The sequence below is a fragment of the Oryza brachyantha genome, chromosome 1 (genome assembly GCF_000231095.2).
Source record: "Oryza brachyantha chromosome 1, ObraRS2, whole genome shotgun sequence".
Taxonomy (NCBI): domain Eukaryota; kingdom Viridiplantae; phylum Streptophyta; class Magnoliopsida; order Poales; family Poaceae; genus Oryza; species Oryza brachyantha.
The window spans coordinates 6,837,445-6,856,355 of NC_023163.2; the positions used below are offsets into that span (position 1 = coordinate 6,837,445).

The window sequence follows — 18,911 nt, forward strand, 5'->3', positions numbered from 1 at the left end:
AAAAGACATAAGTTACTAATTTGTAGCCAACTGCACATAGTCTCTAGGACAAAAATATGTGTATGACATGTGGGATCATGTATTAATATTTTATAGGTAACAATCTTATGAATTAACTATTAGATTGACTATAAATGAATTGAAGCCAGTAGTTGGCTCTACTATTGAACTTACTCTCAGATGCCCATATGGCATGTTAGAGCATCACCTAGAGAGTTGCCAAATGACTCTCCAAGTTAAAGTTTAGAGAATTAGTCTAAAATTCATGGTCCAACAGACTGGCCAACCGGATGATTTGGCCATCGGCTAGCTAAACCACCTCTACCCCTGGCCAAATTTGACCAGCCAAAAGGCACTTGTAAAACGTCGGTGCCACTCATGGCCCACACAGTACTAGTACTACTCTAGTACTACTACAGGAGCTCGCATGGCTGCCGGGAAGGGTCGCCGCCACTGAGGAGCTGTCGTTGTCGGGGAGCCGCTACCGGGGAGGGTCGCCGCCGCCACGTTCGGGACCGCCGGCTCGCCGCGGTAGATCTGGTCATCGCTGCCGCACATTCGGGGTCGCCGGCTCCACGCCGGCGCCGAGCCGCGGGGCCTCCTTGTGCCACGCTGCCCGTCCCCACGCACGCCACCTCCGCGACGGCGCTACCCCACGCGCGGTCGCCTCCACGCCGGCGCCGCCCGGCGCGGCCTCCCCGCCGTCGTGCCGCCCCGCCTCCGTGCCGGCGCCACCCCGCGCGGCCTCCCCGCCGCCGCGCCGCGCCGCCCCGCGCGCGTCCGCCTCCGCACCTCACCACACCATGGTCCAATATCAACCACAATAAATCTGCCCTAGAAAAGTGATTTTCCTGGCAACTGATGTGCCACCAATAAGTTTTCCTGGCACTAAAAAATTGCCCCGTTAAGTGCTGACGGGAATTCGTTTTGCCAGCAGATATCTGATTGCTGGCAGTTAGCTGCCCTAGATTCTCTAGAGCTTACCCGGAACATATTTTTGTTCCCGGCATCTAACTGCCCTAAATGGTTTATTGCTCTCCCGGCAGAAGCTTGGATTGCTGGCTGATGATGTGCACTTCATGCTACACCAATAGCCGATGGTACATCTGCCCTAGATGTTTTGCCGGCAGTTAATTGAATTATATTAGCAATTATTATTATTTAGATAAGCTTGTCTACTTTAAATAGTCTAAATTATAAGAACCCGCTACAACTTGAACAAACATCACATGCAAAACCTCTAAATAGTCAAGTTTAGATTCCAATAAAACAGGGAGCAAACATGTGTTCAACATACACACCAGCATCCATACAGGTGCAATTCCTTAACAAAATTATACTATGTCAATGTTGATGTTGTTTACATCACACATGTGCATCCATACTGGCATACATCGAGGGATAGTAATTTTTCAGCATTCATACAAAAGTAAATTAGGCCATTCTTATACATGGAACAATTCAAACATCAACTTCTACCACAACATTAGACTTCTTTGTATATAAAAAACATCCATCTACAAATGATAGCTTCAACGACCTCCATGGGTGTGACCTGAACAAGAAAAAATAATATAAATAAATATGAAACATATAGTACAATCATGCATGAAGAAGTATCTAATAAATTTATAATATTGATAGTATAGCCATTATTAAGGGAGATAGATAATCAATCTTGTAAAGCAGTATATGAAACTGCTACTTCTAGTTCTAGGAATATGGCATTCAAGTGATAAATTTATAATCGGCTACTTCCAACATTATGCCAGAAAAGTCCTGAGTCACATTAATCGTATTTCAGTAGAACAATATCTAACAGGAATGTGCTACCACTAACTAAAAATTCCTATATATTAAAGTTGTATCTCTGCCCAAAGCCACTTTATTCTTATTTTACTGAAACATGAGTATCTCAAAACTAAAGTTCCATGTTTGTCTAACCTTGAAGATGGTTGGTACGTTGCAGTGCTGACTTTCTATCTTCTTTCATCTACATGTCAGAATATATGGAAGTTCATTAACCGAACAATAGAAATTCAGGTGAAATTAATATAAGACAAGTTGGATGAGTGATTACATGTTGAAGTGGCCATGCAATAGATCTCCCAAGAGCATCAGCTATGACGTTCATACTCCCATATGGACGAAGAAGTGCAGCATTTCTTTTCAAGACAAGATTAACCACAACTTCACAACATTGAGCACCCAATGGAGTACCACCCACTACAGTCATTCGGTTTGTTGATAGGACAGTAGCCTTGGCCACAGGGACATCATGTGGACCAATAAAACTGTATAATATAACTTCTTTTCCACCCTAGCATGCAACCATTCAATACGTCAATAGAAGTGTAGCCAAATAAAGATAAGTAAGAAGGTGAAAAAGAAGAAAATTAATGGTAAGAATTCAGATCTTACTACTTCATATCCTTCTTGTGAAGGTGTTGCATTCCTACTGGGCGTCTACATGTGCACATATAGTTATAACAAAATATGCATTAATTTTAGCAGTGAAAAAGAAAAATATAAGTTTTTTTTACCTTTGCATGTTGCATGTATTCTGATTGTGTCTCACCATTGTCACTCTCATCTTGGTCGTTCTGCAGAGTTGGGAAAAAATAAATGAAAATGGAAAGATTCCACTACTTGCGAGTGAACTATAAAGATAAATAATTTATTCAACATGTTTACCTCGTGTATTGGAGAATTTGATGTTACGTGCACTTGGCGTCCATCCTGAGAATTTGCAAGCATTAGTTCTGTCAGTTTTGCCACTTGTTCAGTAAGGGCAGCAATTTTTCTATCATTTTCCGATCGTATTGCTCCAAAGCGTTGTATCAGGTGCTCTTTGTCCACTTCAGCTTGTCGTTGACCTTCCATTGCCATTTGTACCTTAGTTGATCTATATTTGTTTCTTCCAGGCATTTTCAGATCTCCTGGAGTTGGTCCATTCCCTATTGAACGAACATATCCATTTCTTTCAGGTCCAAATACTCGTGACATGATGTCACCATCAGTTATAGATTTCTCTGTCAACTCTGGATGTTCTTTAACAGCATCCTGAAGTGCTTTCTACAAATATGAAGATTGTGTTAGCTATATGCAGTAAAAATAGTTTCTATTGAATAAACCAATGTGTTACTTAAGAAATACTTACAATATTATCTTGTGAGTTATTTGAAGGAATACCATTTTTACGAGTATGTGTTGCAATATAGACCTCATCTCGACGTGGTTTATAGCCATTCTCAATGTGCTATATATATGCTAATTTATTTCAGTTCATATCATACAATAATATAATCACTCAGTAATTCTAAAATTAGTCACAACATAAAGGAATTATATACCATTTCATGGCTGACACGAGCATGGCTCTTGCTGCCAGTAGTATGTAACCCAGACATCCTAGCCCGATTTGCCTTTCCTCTCTGACTATGCTCCTGCAACAATGAAACTAATAAATTAAAGAGAATTCTATACCATGCATTATAAAGGGACATTTTATATTAGAATTACTTGAGCTAATGGACTTCTCCAATGGTTGATAAGCCATTTCCAATCAGCCGGGTTAACTCTCTCATCACATATAGCAATGAGTTGCTTATCAGTCTTTGTCTCATCAAAATGTGTTGCCTTTAGATCAGCCTTGAAATCCTTCCATATCTTGGCAGCTGTTCCCATAACCCAGTCTTGAACTCTTTCATCAACTTCATAGAACAGCTACATGCAAAGAACAAGCATAAGTAGATGTTCTCTAGATTTAATTATGATCAGGAGTTGACATTTGAGTTTGGGAAGTTAATTACCTTTAAATCCCTCCAAAGCTTCAACTTTTGTGATGGGTGGACCAACCTCCAATCCTTGTGTGCAAACGAAAAATTCTTGGATTTTACAAGTGTAGCTATGAAGTTAGATAGTTCTTTTGCATTTTCCCCAACAGGCTGTCCATGTTCATTGATAACCAACTGAATTAGTCGTTCATCAGCACCTCTCTTATGGATGTTGTACTTTTTTGTGTAACGCCTTCCTTCTTTTTTTTTCTTAGCTTGACCACCATTTAAACTACAGTCTGTATGATAATTAAATAGCAATGAGTAAACATTAATCTCCTAATTCTAGTAAATGATGCACCGTGCTTTATTTTATATGTACCTCCAATATTCTCATCCACCTCTAGCTCATCATTAGCTATGCTGCAATTGTTCATTTGATCATCATGCCTCTGACAAGTGTCACCTCTATTGGTATCAGCACCTTCAGTGTCATCATACACTTCTGCATCACTCCTAACACTCACTCTTGTCACCCTAGGTCTTAGATTTGGATGCCCCGTTTCATTTTGAACACTCATATTATTTGTGGTGTTTGTTCTCTACAAGATAGAAAAAAATGTTTATGCAACAAGGTTGCATATGTTGCAATGACAAGTTACAGGACTACCTTTCTCTTTTGCTTCGATTTATCAGAAGATCCTGACCCAGGATTACCTTCCTGAGTGTTATCCAACTCCCTTCTTATAGCAATAACTTTTTGAAGGGCTTCATTATTTCGCCTTATCCTTTCTTGCCTCTCTTCCTCGTACTTATTGCCTTCTCCGCCTGCCATTTTTTTTCCTGCAAATAAAAATGCATCAGCAAAATTATAACATAGTGTAAGATCAACAAATAGGACTGAAGAAAATTAGACTGAATGATGGCAGCAGAGGGTAAAATGTCATACTTTCGCTTTTCACTTGATCCAACAAGTGTTCCATCTATATCTAATCTAGTTGGAGGTACATCTCTAGGATCAACACTAATGTCGGTTTGGCCATTTATATCAAGGCATGGGTCTACATGTTCATTTTCACACTCCAAATCTTCCAATAATACATTAGACATATCATAGAAATCTCTTGGCTTTGTCTGAATAACAGCACTCCAACCATTGCATGCAGGGTCATCAACATAGTATACTTGTGTTGCTTGGGATGCCAAAATGAAAGGTTCATCACTCAACTTATCACCAGTATTAAAGAGGTGCCTGAAATTAACATCAGTGATACCAAACTTATCAACTTTAACCCACTTATCTTGAACACGATTGTCGACCCAGTCACACTTGAAGAGCACAATGCTTCTTTTGTGATTATAATCCAACTCAATGATTTCAGTTATAACACCATAATAAGTCTTATGTCCTACCAATGGAATATTATTTGTTCCTGATGACAAGCAAGAGATCTGAGCAACTAGAGCCACTCCACTGCATTGGACAGACCTACCCTCATCATAAGACCTAGTGTGGACAATATGACCATTTTACTGTAACTATTATATTTCTTTGCAACTATAGAAGGCTCATTAGCTAGGGTTTGAATCTCTTCAGAGACTTGTTCACCATTCTGTAATAATTCTGCCACATGAAACCCAAACCACTCATGGAACTTCTCAAAATGAATACGACTGATTTCTCTGTTATTTTCATGGCCAAGTGACGACAGGTAGTCAAGATGTTTTCTTTAGAGGTTAAATTTATTCAGTACAAACAGTAATAAAAAATCATATATGCGATAATAGTAATATCATTAGCATAATTTACCTCAAATATGGCTCTATATGGTCATAATTAAACAAGACATATCTATGAGCTTGACACCATGTTTTGTAATCTAAGGTCACAATACACTTGCCAGATAGTTCTCGACCCATGTTCTTGCAAAAGAATGGCATGGTATGGGTAGAAGTACAAGGCTCAGTTGAACCATTTCTTCGTTTTCGTGAGAATCTAGTTTCGCATCCTTCCAAATAACGGGAGCAAAATGTAAGACTCTCATCAAACACATAACTTTCTGCAATTGATCCCTCGGGATGACTCTTGGTACGAACATATCCCTTTAACCTCATTAAAAACCTACATATAACTAACACTAGATCAGATTACAAGCATATTAATATTTTTTATATAGACAATTAGTTTTGGCATGTCACCTTTCTACTGGATACATGTTCCGGTAATGAACTGGGCCAGCAAGCCTTGCTTGAGTTGGAAGATGTACCATTAAGTGAACCATAATATCAAAAAAGGATGGAAGAAACATAGTCTCTAGAAGGCTTAATGTTTCAGCAATTTCTGCATCTAATTTTTCCATATCACTTATTCGAATAACAGGAGAATAGATTTTCTTGAAGAAGTTACTAACACGAATCAGTGTTGCACTAACATTTTCTGGTAATACTTTGCGGACAGCTAGGGGAAGTAAGTATTGCAACAGGATATGATTGTCATGGCTCTTTAGCCCAATTATCTTTTTCTCATTGACATGTACATGGTGTCGTAGATCAGAGGCATGACCGTCTGGAAATCTCACTCCTTTGAGAACTTGACAGAACAATTTCTTCTCTTCAGAACTCAATGTGAAAGGAGCAGGAGGCAAGAAAAAAGAATCTCCTACTTTAATAGGATGCAGATCTTTTCGTATATTAAGAAGTTTGAGATCTAATCGAGCATTCATGTTATCTTTAGATTTCCCATCAATACCCAACAGTGTGTTAATGATGTTGTCACACACATTCTTCTCAATGTGCATGGCATCAAAGTTATGTGGGACTAACAAGTCTTTCCAATATGGTAACCGGAACCAAATTGATTTTCTTTTCCATATTATTTCTTTTTTTGTACCCTTGCCCTTATCTGTTGTTCTTGGCCTTTTTTTATTGGGATCCTTTCCAAAATTTATAGGTAGATCCTTTGTCTGATCCAAAATCTCTTCTCCAGTTAGTGGTTTTGGTGCTGACCTTAACTCTACATTTCCATCAAATGATGCCTCATAAAACCTAAATTTATGATTTGCATCTAAGAACCTTCGGTGGGCCATGTAACAAGTTTTGCCACCATTCCTTAAACGAATAGAACAAGTTTGTGAGTTACAATGAGGGCATGCTAGCTTGCCTGAAGTTACACATCCAGCAGCATAGCCCAAGCCAGGAAAATCAGTAATAGTATATATTATGGCAGCACGCAATTGAAAGTTCTCACTCCTTGAAGCATCATAAGTTATAACACCTCCCTCAAATATTTCTAGTAGATCGTCTACTAGTGGTTCAAAATAGACATCCATATCCTTCCCAGGTGAATAAGGGCCAGGAATTAGTAGAGAAAGTATGAAATTTGGTTGCTTCATGCAGATCCAAGGGGGGAAATTCAATGGAATTAAGATAACAGGCCAAATGCTATAACTGCAGTTCATCGATCTAAATGGATTAAAGCCATCGGTAGCTAAAGCTAGCCTGATATTGCGGCTATCTTCAGAAAATTTTGGATGTTTGCAGTCAAAATGCTTCCAAGCTGGAGAATCAGCTGGATGCCTCAATAATCCATCCGTAGTGCGTGCCTCGTCGTGCCACCGTGCATCTGTTGCTGACTTAGGAGACATAAATAATTTTTGAAGCCTCTTCTTTAGTGGAAAATAACGGAGAACCTTTCTAGGAACCTTATACAACCGCTTCCCATCAGGACTTTTCTTAACTGTTTTCCAACGAGAAGTGTTACATTTGGGACATATATTTGCATTCTCATACTGCTTTCGAAATAATATGCAATCGTTTTCACACGCATGAATATTAACATATCCAAGCCCAAAACATCTGATCATTTTCTTAGCTTTGTTAAAATTCTTAGGAATTGTTGACCCCTCAGGAAAAGCCTCTCTAAGCAACTCTAATAGCATGTCAAAACTTTTGTCACTCCAACCACCAAGAAATTTGATGTTGAGTAATTTTACTACAAAACATAGCTTTGAAAAGTTTTTGCTCCCTGGATAAAGCTCTTTACTTGCATCACAGAATGATTCATGCAAATCATTTTCCCCTTCACTTGGATCCACAAAACTATCATTATTTTCACCTAAATCCCCTGTATCTAATCCATGTGCTTCATCATTAAGCAGTTCAAACATCTCATTATCTTCCTCTGAATTATCTTCCACCACAAATTCATTAGCCCCAGTTTGTTGTGCATACTGTGCAAAAGAAGATGTCGGTTCTCCATGAAATATCCATTTCTTATACCTTCTAAAAACCCATCACATATTAAATGGACATAGATATCATCAGCTTCCTTCCAACAACTGTTCACACACTTCCTACATGGACATAATATGGTATTTGCTTTTGCAGAATGGGTAAAAGCATATTCTATAAACTCTTTGACCCCCTGTATATATTCAGATGTGTGCCTACAATTTTATTTTTGGTAAGTTCAGAAAAAAATTGAAGCACGTTGTGGAAATATTTCAGTTTTTCTTTTGTACCTCGGAAAGTCCATCCATCTTTTATCCATAGGTAATATACACAACCAAATTTTTGAGGTCACCTAAATTATGTAAATTGTTAGAAAAGTCAGTAACTATGAAACTAAACATTTTCTTTACTATTTCATTACTAAATAAGTTTATGTTTTAGTGGTATTTTCCCTTATCAGGTCAACTTATTCTCAGCGTTGTGTCAGTGGAAAAAAAATAATGTTGCATAGGTAAAATAGCAACGTTATAGATTTCAGAAACATGGTAGGAGTAAGATAATGATTAGTACCAACCTATTATTTCAGGCCTTTGTGCTCAGTAGCAGTTGTTCAACACGTACACCTTAGGTAATCAGCCATTGGAAACATATTACTATCCAATGTTAATAAACCTTCAAACTGCAGGACGCATAATAGTTTCATTGTCAGAAATGGATGTAAACCATGAAAGCAAATAAATGCTACAGAAATTTGTCATCAAATAATGCATCACAATTTGGAGATAAGTATATCCTAACTACTAGCTAGACACTCAAAATCAAATCTGTGCTACCAATTAAAAGCTCCTACTACCCTTCTTCAGACCAAAAAGAACCCATAGTTCTATGTTCAGGGAAAATCATATTTTAGAAAAAATGCAATTAGGAGTTGTCGTATCCTACTCTAGAATAGGAGCTATTAGGAAAGCTTTTACTCTTGTTTTTAGCTGAAAACGAAAATGCTTCTTTGCCCAAATAAAATCAACCAGAATGGGACAAGCCAAATCCACGCATAGAGAGGAGGGAAAGGGATGGAGGAGATAGAAAACGCACCAAGGAATGAGCCAGCTACCAATTAGTGTGTAAGTCCTCACCGATGTCATTCTTCACCACACCCCTACATCAGCCTATGAAAAAAAAAACCCCAATCAGAAAAATCTTGAACGAAATTTAACCACATAGTTGGGGAAAAATCTAGTTATTGCAGATCTGAGACAAGGGAGCTTGTTGGAATGAATTTACCAAATCAATTTGGGGTTATAGAAGACTAGGAGATGAGACTTATGGTGCAAATCAGGGATTTAGAAGTGAGGATGGCTATGGTGACCTGAACGGAGATGGGGAGGGCAGCACGGCAAGGATGGCTGCGGTGGACGGCGTGGTGAGGATGGCTGCGGTGGCCAGGCCCGGCGGAGTAGAGGACGACAACACGACGAGGATGGCAGTGTGAACTGAGGAGCTAGGGTTTGGTGTGTGGACTGAGCAGTGAAGAGTGACGCACTGATGTGGTGTGGCTCTTTTATGCGCCATTTTTTTGGCCATTTTTTCCCCTTCGTGCTCAGTCACCGCGCCAAAAAAATTGGCATCCGATAGTTCCAAAGTGCTGGCAGTTGCTATGACGTGTTATCTTCTTTTGAGGACAGATTGCTCGCCACTAAATACAAATCAATCTAGGACAGATGAAGTGCTCTAGTAGTGGCATATTCCTGGCAGATAGTTAGACGTTGAATCACTTGTGCATTGCCGGCAGAAAGTACGCCATTACATTATATTTTGTAGGGCAGTTTTACTGTTCTAACTACTATGTAATGGTGTACCTGGCCGGACTCTGCTGCCACCTAGGAAGGAAAGAGAAGAGATAAAGAAAGAGAAAAGAGAGAGGGAGAGAAAGATATCGAGGAAGAGGGATAGAAAAGGAGGAAGAAGATGACATGTGGGGCCTAGATCTTATAGACTTAAAATAGAGAGAGTGGATGGAGAGGTTGTTGGAGTAAAAAACAAATTTGAGTGGCCAAATGAAATGGGGAGTGGCCAAATTGGAGAGTTAAATTTGGGTTGTCTGTTGGAGATGCTCTTAATCTGTTCGGCGCTGCTTTGCTAGAACTTCGTCTTATCATTCATCCTTATATTTAAAAATCAATTTTTAAGTTTTTTTATCCTAGTTTATTTTTAAAAAATATTTATGTACAAAATTTTATATATACAATATTTGAATTGTTTTGCTTATGTTATTTTAAGTGAAAACAAGAGGCTCGCATGATTCATTTGGCCTGTAGTAGGCTGGTGTTTTCTCAATTTTCTCCAACCGCATTCTTATCCTCCCGTCCCTCGCACTAATAATAAACTAACCAACCAACCTTTTTGACTTTGGAGCGCTCGGCTTTGCGTATTATAATTACGCGTATCTGGATGAGGTTAGGAAAGATGCCATGGGTCAGTTGGGGTCTGATAATTCTTACGTCCTGTTTTTTTTTTGTCTTTTTTGTTTGTAATTTGGAGCTCGATCGAACTGAAGAGAAACTAAAGCAGTTATTATCAAGGAAAAAAAAGGACGAAGAGAAATTAAAGCGAGCTTCATAATATGTACCACCCTCATTTCATAATCATAACGTAAGATGTTTGACTTTTTTTTACAATATTTGACCATTCGTTTTATTTAAAAATTTAGTATAAATATAAAAAATGATAAGTCACGCTTAAAGTTCTTTTAATAATAAAGTAAGTCACATGCAAAATAAATGATATTTTCATAATTTTTTGAATAAGATAAATGGTCAAAAACATTACAAGTCAAACATCTTACGTTATGAAACGGAAGGAAACAGAGGGAGTAGTTTCATTTCTATTGTCACCGGTTATCAAAGTATTTCTTCATACCATGCCTAAATTCTTTTAAAAAAAATCAAGGTTCTTTTAAAAACATGAATTTTACGGAATTTTCCCGTCCAATGTTTTAAAGGAGGTCGCGTGACTTCGTATCTTTTAATACTTAAGCTCAAGCGATTACATGCCTATCGTTTCACTCTACTTACGACTACCAGTACTGATCAATAGTAGAGCAAATGGAACATTTTAAATAGTTGGAATGTGTCCCATTATTCATTATTTGTTCCAAATAAAAATTATTGGTCGTGTGCCTTATGGCAGAGGCCGGAGATGCTAAATATTTTTATTATCTTGGGGGAAAGGAGAACATTTTAAAAAGTTGAGATTATACCATTTAGACCAGCTCGTTCAATTAGTTTGGTAGCTGTTTGAAGAGCATAATGTGTATACATGATGTATAATCAATGTTGCATAAAGAGCAAATTTTGGAGCAGTGATTAATTAATGAATATCCAGATCACCTAGCTAACTGTCTAACCGTCATCGCCGGTAGCCTTTTAATTAGAGACTGATAGCCAGGCGGCCAGGCCTTGTGTGTGTTAATGTGCTGAACAAATTCACGTGTTTAAATTAACATCATTTCATTAAAACAAATGATTCAGGAGGCTATTTTGTATAAACATATTTATTTTCATGTAGGAACTAATACAAGGGCTTCAATATGATGCAAGTCAGTATACATTTTTTTTTCGAAATACACGTAGCACGGCATCTATTTATCTCCAAATCGATTCATCGATCTCACTATGCTCATTTTCTCACTAAGGACAAACCCGTGGTTCTTCTTCCCTATCTTTTGGCTTTGGATTATGCCTATAATATAAAATTTAAATTTTTAACCTTAAATTTAGAGTTTATTTTAAAGTTTTTTTTACCGAAGTTTATTTTATAGCTTTGGCTTTAGATCGCTATAAACACGTATATAAAAGTTTTATTCATAAATTATTTTTCATTTGCAAATACGTTGTTTGATTTTTTTTATTTTAAAACCCTAAAGATGACCCAAATGTGTTTGTGCACTACTTTCTCGAAGATGGATGGTGGCCACGCCATACTAATATTAGTATGGAAGAGTCGTGGTCTGAGCAAGCTTAGATATAATCCGCTATATTAATTGACACCGTTGATTTTCTAAGTAAATGTTTGATTATTCTTTTTATTAAAATATAAATAAATATATGAAAAATATAATTTATATTTAAAATATATTTAGTAATAAATCTAATTATAATCAAGTAAATAATAACAACATAAGTTTTTAATAAACAAATAGCCAAACAGGTAAAAAAGTCAATGAATCAATTACAATGTGGAGGAAAAAATCAGCAGTATTGTAGGACGATGACCAAATTGAACCACAGACAAGATAATTCTTACCCTTGTTGAACTTGCATTCTTCAGATGGCTTTATCTCCAATACAGCCAGCCTATCCCTTATAACATGACAATGTGTCAATGTCATCAGCTTCACCCCAACCACAACTTTCCTCGTCAAGTGTAGTGGAGTATCTGCATCATATATGACCTTTTAATTTTTATGTTCTAGAAGGCTTGCATTGTTGCATCTATTGTCTGATGTCTACTATTGGTGGAAACCTTTCTCATTCTGGGTGTGAAAGCTAACATACTTTTCTCTTAACCCAAACCTCTGGTTGAATTTTCAACATCAATGCAAAATCATAGAAATTTCTTGTCTCGCCCTCTTGGAACAAGTCTCAGTCTGCAACAAAAAACAGGAGTAATGTTTAGTTAAGCATACAAAAATACATCTGTGTTTTTTCATTTTTAATTGTGATGCTTTCTGCATTTTTTACATATGTATGTATGTATAATGTATGTATACACACACAAACCCCTACTATAATCTGTTGATTACATAGAGGAAAACAGCCATTTTAGATTTATCAAAGGCCCACATTTCTAAAATCTTGATGGATGAGGGGTGAAACTGAGTTTGTATTAACTAACAAATGAATACTATTCGAAAGCTAACATGTTGATTAAAGAATTCCTAAGAAATATTGATGAAGAATATTTTTGAGAAAAATCATACCGTTTAGAAGCTAGGAAGTGTTCCCGATAATCCATCATCCATTAGATAAAAAGAACTTTCCTTAATACACCAAGATAGCAAGTTCTGATTTCTTTTTATTTTGTAGTAATAGTAAATTTACTTTTATAAAATATTTCTCATTCAAAAACTTTGGGCTAGTTCAAAGTTCTGCCACTTTCAAGTTTCAACCCTACTAAAATTTGTTTATCACCGTACTGAGCTTTGGTAACTGTGAAAGTTTCCACAGTTAAAAACAATACTCTCCCTGTTCGATATAATAACCGTTACATAAAATAAGATGTTTTTGGCATGTTTAAATTTATTAGTCAATTTATATGTTTATATACATACCTAAATTTATTAATATCCATATAAATCTAAACCTATGAAATGCTATAACATCTTGTAATATGAAGCGGAGGTAATACCAAATTTTGGAAATGCTTCAAACCAAAGGTATAAAACGCTATCACATTTTAGCAACACTAAATTATACTAACATTTGGAAGTGATAAATATTTGAATGGTTGCATTCTCCTCTTTTATATAAGCATAAACAAAATGACTTATTAACAATTAAAAATAATTTATCGGTACAAAAGTATATACATGTTATTAGTGATATAAAAGAAAATGATAAACAAATAAATCACAGCAAAAAAACCTCAAAATCAACTCTAAATTTAAGTTTTAAACAAATCTTGGTTTATAAACATAAGTATAAGAAAAAAAAGACTTGATTTAGGAAACGAATCAAAGAGACCCTCTGCATTTAATCACCGATGATCAAGTGTCGTGTTCTTTTGTTTGATGAAAGATAAAATATTATCTAATTTTGATACCTACTTAATAGTATAATTGATCAAATTAACTACTATAAAATTAAAAGTCTGCTATAAAGAGTGAGACGATGAATTTATATATAAAAATTCAAAAAAAAGTTGTTTAATATTCTCTCCGTTTCATAATGTAAAATGTTTGATTTTTTTCTTGCAATGTTTGATCATTTGTTTTTACTAAAAAATTATGAAAATATCATTTGTTTTTGTTGTTACTTACTTTATTATCAAAAGAACTTTAAGCACGAGTTGTTATTTTTATATCTGTAATAAATTTTTGAATAAGACAAATGATCAAACGTCACAGTCAAAAAATCAAATATCTTATATTTTATATATCTTATATTATAAAATGAACGTAGTAGTTCAGAAAGCTCATGTATAAAAATCAAAGAATAATCTGGCCCATCCAATGCGACCTAGATTATGCAACAGTGGACTCCATGTGACACTTGGGGGTCGGTCTGGTCAGCGCGCATTCGCGCACGCTTCACCCTAGAGAATCAGTGTAATACGATTCCGTGCGGCGGCCACGCATTATTCCAAGATGAAGCGAGAAGTATAAAACATTATACGTGCAAAGTATATAACAAAAATACACATAGAAATTTGCACATAAATACTATCTAAATGATATTTTTTATACATATTAATTTGTTTGCATAAAAACCTTACATATAAATTCTTATGAACTTGAAACAAATTGGAATTATGTACAAACTTTATACCATGGTTAAATATCCACACAAATTTCTACGTATAAATATTATATGAGCTTCCCACATATAAATATAATATACACAAATTTCATACATATAAATGTTATAGACACAACTTTATACATATAAATATCATACCCAGGGACTTTATAAATGTAAGTGCTATTATATGTATAGCCTTGTCCGGTCAAAAAAGAAGGAAAAAAAAGGAACCATGCTGGGCTGAAATCAGATGCAGACCAAGAGTATAAGGCCCAAAAAGGCCCATTCGCTCTCAGTGAAAACGCGCGAGCGTTCGCTCGGGCACTCCACTCCCACCCCCTCGCCGCCGCCTCCGCCGCCCGCCGTGGTGCTCGGGCGCCGCCACCTCGCTCCCGCTCGACGCCTCTTTGAATCCTCGCGCTCTCTCCCTCTTGCCCCCCAAATGCGCCCGGCCACCTCCACCGTCCCACTCCCGCCCGCCTCGCCACTCCGCCACGCTCGGCGCCCTGCCTCCCCGAACCCTGCCCCGCGCCACCTCCGCGCGGGGTTCCTCCCCGGTCCCGTGGCGGCGTGCGGGGTGACGGCCCGTCGGAGGATGGGCCCGGTCCGGGCTCCGGCACCCGCAGCGGGCGGCTGGGAGGTGGCGGCGGATAAGGATGGGGTGGGGGTGGGGGTGGAGCGGCTGGTGGAGGTTGCGCAGGGCGCGGCGGACGCGGCGGGGGAGGTGCTCAGGAAGTACTTCCGGCAGCGCGTCGAGATCATCGACAAGGATGATCAGAGTGCGTGATATCTTCTTCCGAGTTCTTCAGCTGAATATTGTTCAAAACTAAGTCACTGAAAAGACGAATGCCTGCTTCTTTTGCTAAGCTGAATAGCTAACTGGATTAACCGAATTCTGTCCAGGTCCCGTGACAATTGCAGACAGAGAAGCAGAAGAAGCAATGGTATCGGTCATTCTGAAGAGCTTCCCTTCCCACGCCGTGTGAGATTGCTTACCGTGATTTTGCAAGTTTGTTTTGTTCACTTCTGAGCTCTCATGCGCCTATAACAACGTGATAGCTGATAAATGACGCTTTCTTTACTGGGGTCCATGCAGTTTTGGTGAGGAAAATGGTTGGAGATGTGTGGAGAAGTCTGCTGATTATGTTTGGGTTTTGGACCCCATAGATGGAACGAAGAGCTTCATAACTGGTATTGAATCTTAATTGCTATCCTAGTTGGCCAAACTAATTTGAATGTAACTATGATGGTCGCGTACTTGTTTGTAGGTAAGCCTCTGTTTGGTACGCTTATTTCGCTTCTGCATAAGGGGAAGCCGGTATGCTAAATTTATTTTCCCATCCCCAGCTATCTTTGTTTTCCTCCTTTCTCTTCATTCTTGCTCACCACTTGTTGAACATAATTTAGTAAATGCTGCTTGGTCATGTAAAAGTTTATGAATTTGTTGATATTGCCAAACTACCTTTAACATGGAGCCTTAATGCAATTTCCAATATACCAACTTAATTGTTGGACATAGTTTCATATTTGATCTCTTTCTGAACACTGATCTTAGTATTGTATACTGGATGTTAGATATTCCCTTTTATCAGTTAGTATTAATTCTTTTTTTCAAGATCTTTTTGTTCTTATCCTGGACCTCTGTTCTTCTTTTCATTAGGTTATTGGCATTATTGACCAGCCAATCTTGAGAGAAAGATGGGTTGGGGTGGATGGTCAGAAAACAACCTTAAATGGACAAGAAATATCTGTTCGCCCTTGCAATGTACTGGCACAAGCTTACCTGTATGTATATTAGATTTTACTCCCTCCATTTCCTTTTATAAGGCATATGCAATTTTCTTCTTCCAAAACGCAAGGCGTAAATCTGATTTAAATGACATTTGAACCCCCCCCCCCCCCCCGGTGCCCTTCTGCATGCCATGCCTTTTGTCTCTAATATTTGTAAGTAGCAGTGTACCACTCTCGCTAAGAAAGGATGACATATTTATTTTCTCATCATTCTCTTGATTCAAGACCAAATTGGTCATTATGTCCACCCATACTATTCCTTATATTTTGAAATGGAGGAAGTGGATCTAAGATATTAAGCACTGTACATGACATCACAAGTACCGATTTTTCACTTCCTGTGTATAATTACAAATGCTGTTTGTGTGTCAGATATACAACAAGTCCACATCTCTTTGCAGGAGAAGATGAAGATGCATTTATTCGTGTACGAGATAAGGTATGGATTGTTGAACATTATATTCTCTACATTAAGTAAGCCTTCTGCAGTCATTTATGTTACGCATTCACTATTTTACTTATTTCTAATGCAAGGTCAAAGTCCCACTATATGGTTGCGATTGCTATGCCTATGCTCTTCTTGCTTCTGGTTTTGTCGATCTTGTTGTTGAATCAGGATTGAAGGTATGCCTTTCCCGTGTTCGTGCATTTTGTTTTGTTGCAAATTTATTGTTTCTTTAGTTTATAAACACAAGGATTTGTTCTTCGCTCTCTTTCCTGGCTGGAAACAAACCAGGCCCAAGCAAACTGTTTTTTTAGAAAGGCCGAGGCCCAGCCTTTTTCATTAAAGCTTGAAAATAGGTTTGGGATACCGGGATCAACCGGCTTTACAATACCAAGCGCCTAACAAGCTGACTACTAGCGCACCCAACAACTAGAGACTTTAAAAGACAAGAACAACCCAGAACCACTAGTAGAAAGACAAAAACTCGTCAGCCTATTCCTGCTCTGTGATCACGAAGTCGCCTAGTAACATGCTGCAACGCCTTAATCCATTGCTCCATCAGTTCAGCCTCTCCCTCCTTCAGTAACTTCCTCCACTGTAACAAGAAACAAATTATTCGAAAGATAATAAGGATAGGAGAAGAAACAACAATATCTCTGAAAATCATATCATTGCGCACATTCCAAAGCTGCCAACAAACCGCCGCCAGCAAATAATTATGCAATCTCGGATTGAATCTATTACAAGACTGAGAAATAGTGTAGTCAAAATCATCAAAATTACTTGGTATAGATCTCCATCTCAACGCATCTCTACAAACACTCCAGACAAAGGTAGCGTTTGGGCAAGTAAAGAAAATATGCATAGCATTTTCAAGCCCCCCACAAAGTTGACCGGTGTGGAAACAGTACTTGGTTCACCATCCTTACGTATTCACTAAATCAACAAGCATTATTCCTATAAGTTCTTTTATGACTAATTTATTTCTTTGTGTTGTGCAGCCATACGATTTTCTCTCCTTGGTACCAGTGATTGAAGGAGCTGGAGGTTCAATAACAGATTGGAAAGGAAACAAGCTCCATTGGGCTGTCTCTGAGGAATCTCGTCCCGAAAGTATAATTTCCAGCCTTCGCATTGTGACTCTACATAGTTCATTTCAGTTTTTTTCACATTTGCATTGCACCAATCCCACGCTAGAGGGCTTGTTTGTTTGGAGGAATTTCAACCCACATGAATAGAAAAGGTGGAGGAATAGGAATGCATGCGCACACCAATCCATAGGAATTTTTCCAAGAGGTTGGAGTAAATATAAAATTTCCTTTGATTTCTCTTTACAACTTATAGGAAAGGAAAAGTTCCTTTGTTTTTCCTGAACTTCATTTCTACAAACCAAATGACACTCTTTAAAGAATAAATCCTTAGGAAACATTTGATGCTAAAGCCCTTCGATAAGCAATCTTTCCTTCGTCGTAGCAGGTCTAAAGGCTGAGACGCATTATAGAAATTTAATTAAAAGTTGTACTGCCTGAATTATCCATTTTCCTGTCTATTACATATGATGCTAAACTCACCCCATTTCTGTTTCTGTAGGTTTCAATGTGGTTGCATCTGGAGATGCCCGAGTCCATAAGCAGGCCCTGGACGCGTTGCAATGGCACTAGGCTTGTACCTCTGCAGCACAGGCAGTTTGCTCACAAAACATGAAATGTGTTATCCATGTGTCCAATAAACAGTGTATTTTGTATGCTAGCCCAGTGAGCAAGCTAGCTATTCAAATAATCACTGGCTCTAACAAATTCCATTTTACGGTTATTCGGCTAGTGCTGTGCTCAGCTTGTGACTTGTGAGTAATATGCAGCTGAATAAGCCATCCTGGTTGAGAACGCAGCGGTATAACATCTGTATTTGGCAAAACTGTATCTGGGGTCTGCTTGAAGTTTGCAGGAAGTCCCCAATGTTGAGTTACTACAGTGATAAATAAAGCTTCCATTTGAAACAAGAAGTTTCTGTGAGTCTATAAAGTTGTGTAACTTTAGTTTGTGTATACCATATTACTCTTTCTTGATGTGCCATTGCTTTTCTGTGTTCCTACCGATGGCTGCTAATCCCAGCCACATTTGTTCTAATCATAATTCAACTCGATTTAAATCC

The 18,911-nt window shown here is 37.9% G+C and overlaps 2 protein-coding genes across 6 annotated transcripts; one reads left to right on the forward strand and one right to left on the reverse strand.

The window, feature by feature from the left end:
- Positions 1–1,283: 1,283 nt before the first annotated feature.
- On the reverse strand, positions 1,284–9,554 carry LOC102718885. 5 transcript variants are annotated; one of them, XM_040522318.1, is made up of 16 exons: positions 9,373–9,528; positions 9,099–9,172; positions 8,581–8,685; positions 8,297–8,358; positions 4,447–4,619; positions 4,159–4,378; positions 3,813–4,075; positions 3,523–3,726; positions 3,354–3,446; positions 3,161–3,259; positions 2,695–3,075; positions 2,544–2,603; positions 2,422–2,466; positions 2,081–2,320; positions 1,945–1,993; positions 1,284–1,555 (listed from the first exon to the last, which is right to left on the reverse strand). In XM_040522318.1, the coding sequence occupies exons 5-16, from the start codon at positions 4,609–4,611 to the stop codon at positions 1,533–1,535; spliced, it is 1,842 nt and encodes a 613-aa protein (XP_040378252.1). In that variant the 5' UTR covers positions 4,612–4,619; positions 8,297–8,358; positions 8,581–8,685; positions 9,099–9,172; positions 9,373–9,528; the 3' UTR covers positions 1,284–1,532. The 5 variants fall into 5 exon arrangements, with proteins under 5 accessions (XP_040378252.1, XP_040378249.1, XP_040378247.1 ...); XM_040522315.1 differs by lacking the exon at positions 8,297–8,358; XM_040522313.1 differs by lacking the exons at positions 8,297–8,358; positions 8,581–8,685; positions 9,099–9,172; positions 9,373–9,528 and adding an exon at positions 4,726–5,274.
- A 5,288-nt stretch (positions 9,555–14,842) lies between these two features.
- LOC102719163 (bifunctional phosphatase IMPL2, chloroplastic) lies at positions 14,843–18,759 on the forward strand. Its single transcript, XM_006645671.3, has 9 exons — positions 14,843–15,303; positions 15,428–15,506; positions 15,621–15,715; positions 15,793–15,842; positions 16,185–16,309; positions 16,688–16,754; positions 16,850–16,939; positions 17,762–17,873; positions 18,351–18,759. The coding sequence occupies exons 1-9, from the start codon at positions 14,967–14,969 to the stop codon at positions 18,419–18,421; spliced, it is 1,026 nt and encodes a 341-aa protein (XP_006645734.2). The 5' UTR covers positions 14,843–14,966; the 3' UTR covers positions 18,422–18,759.
- The last annotated feature ends 152 nt before the right edge of the window (positions 18,760–18,911 follow it).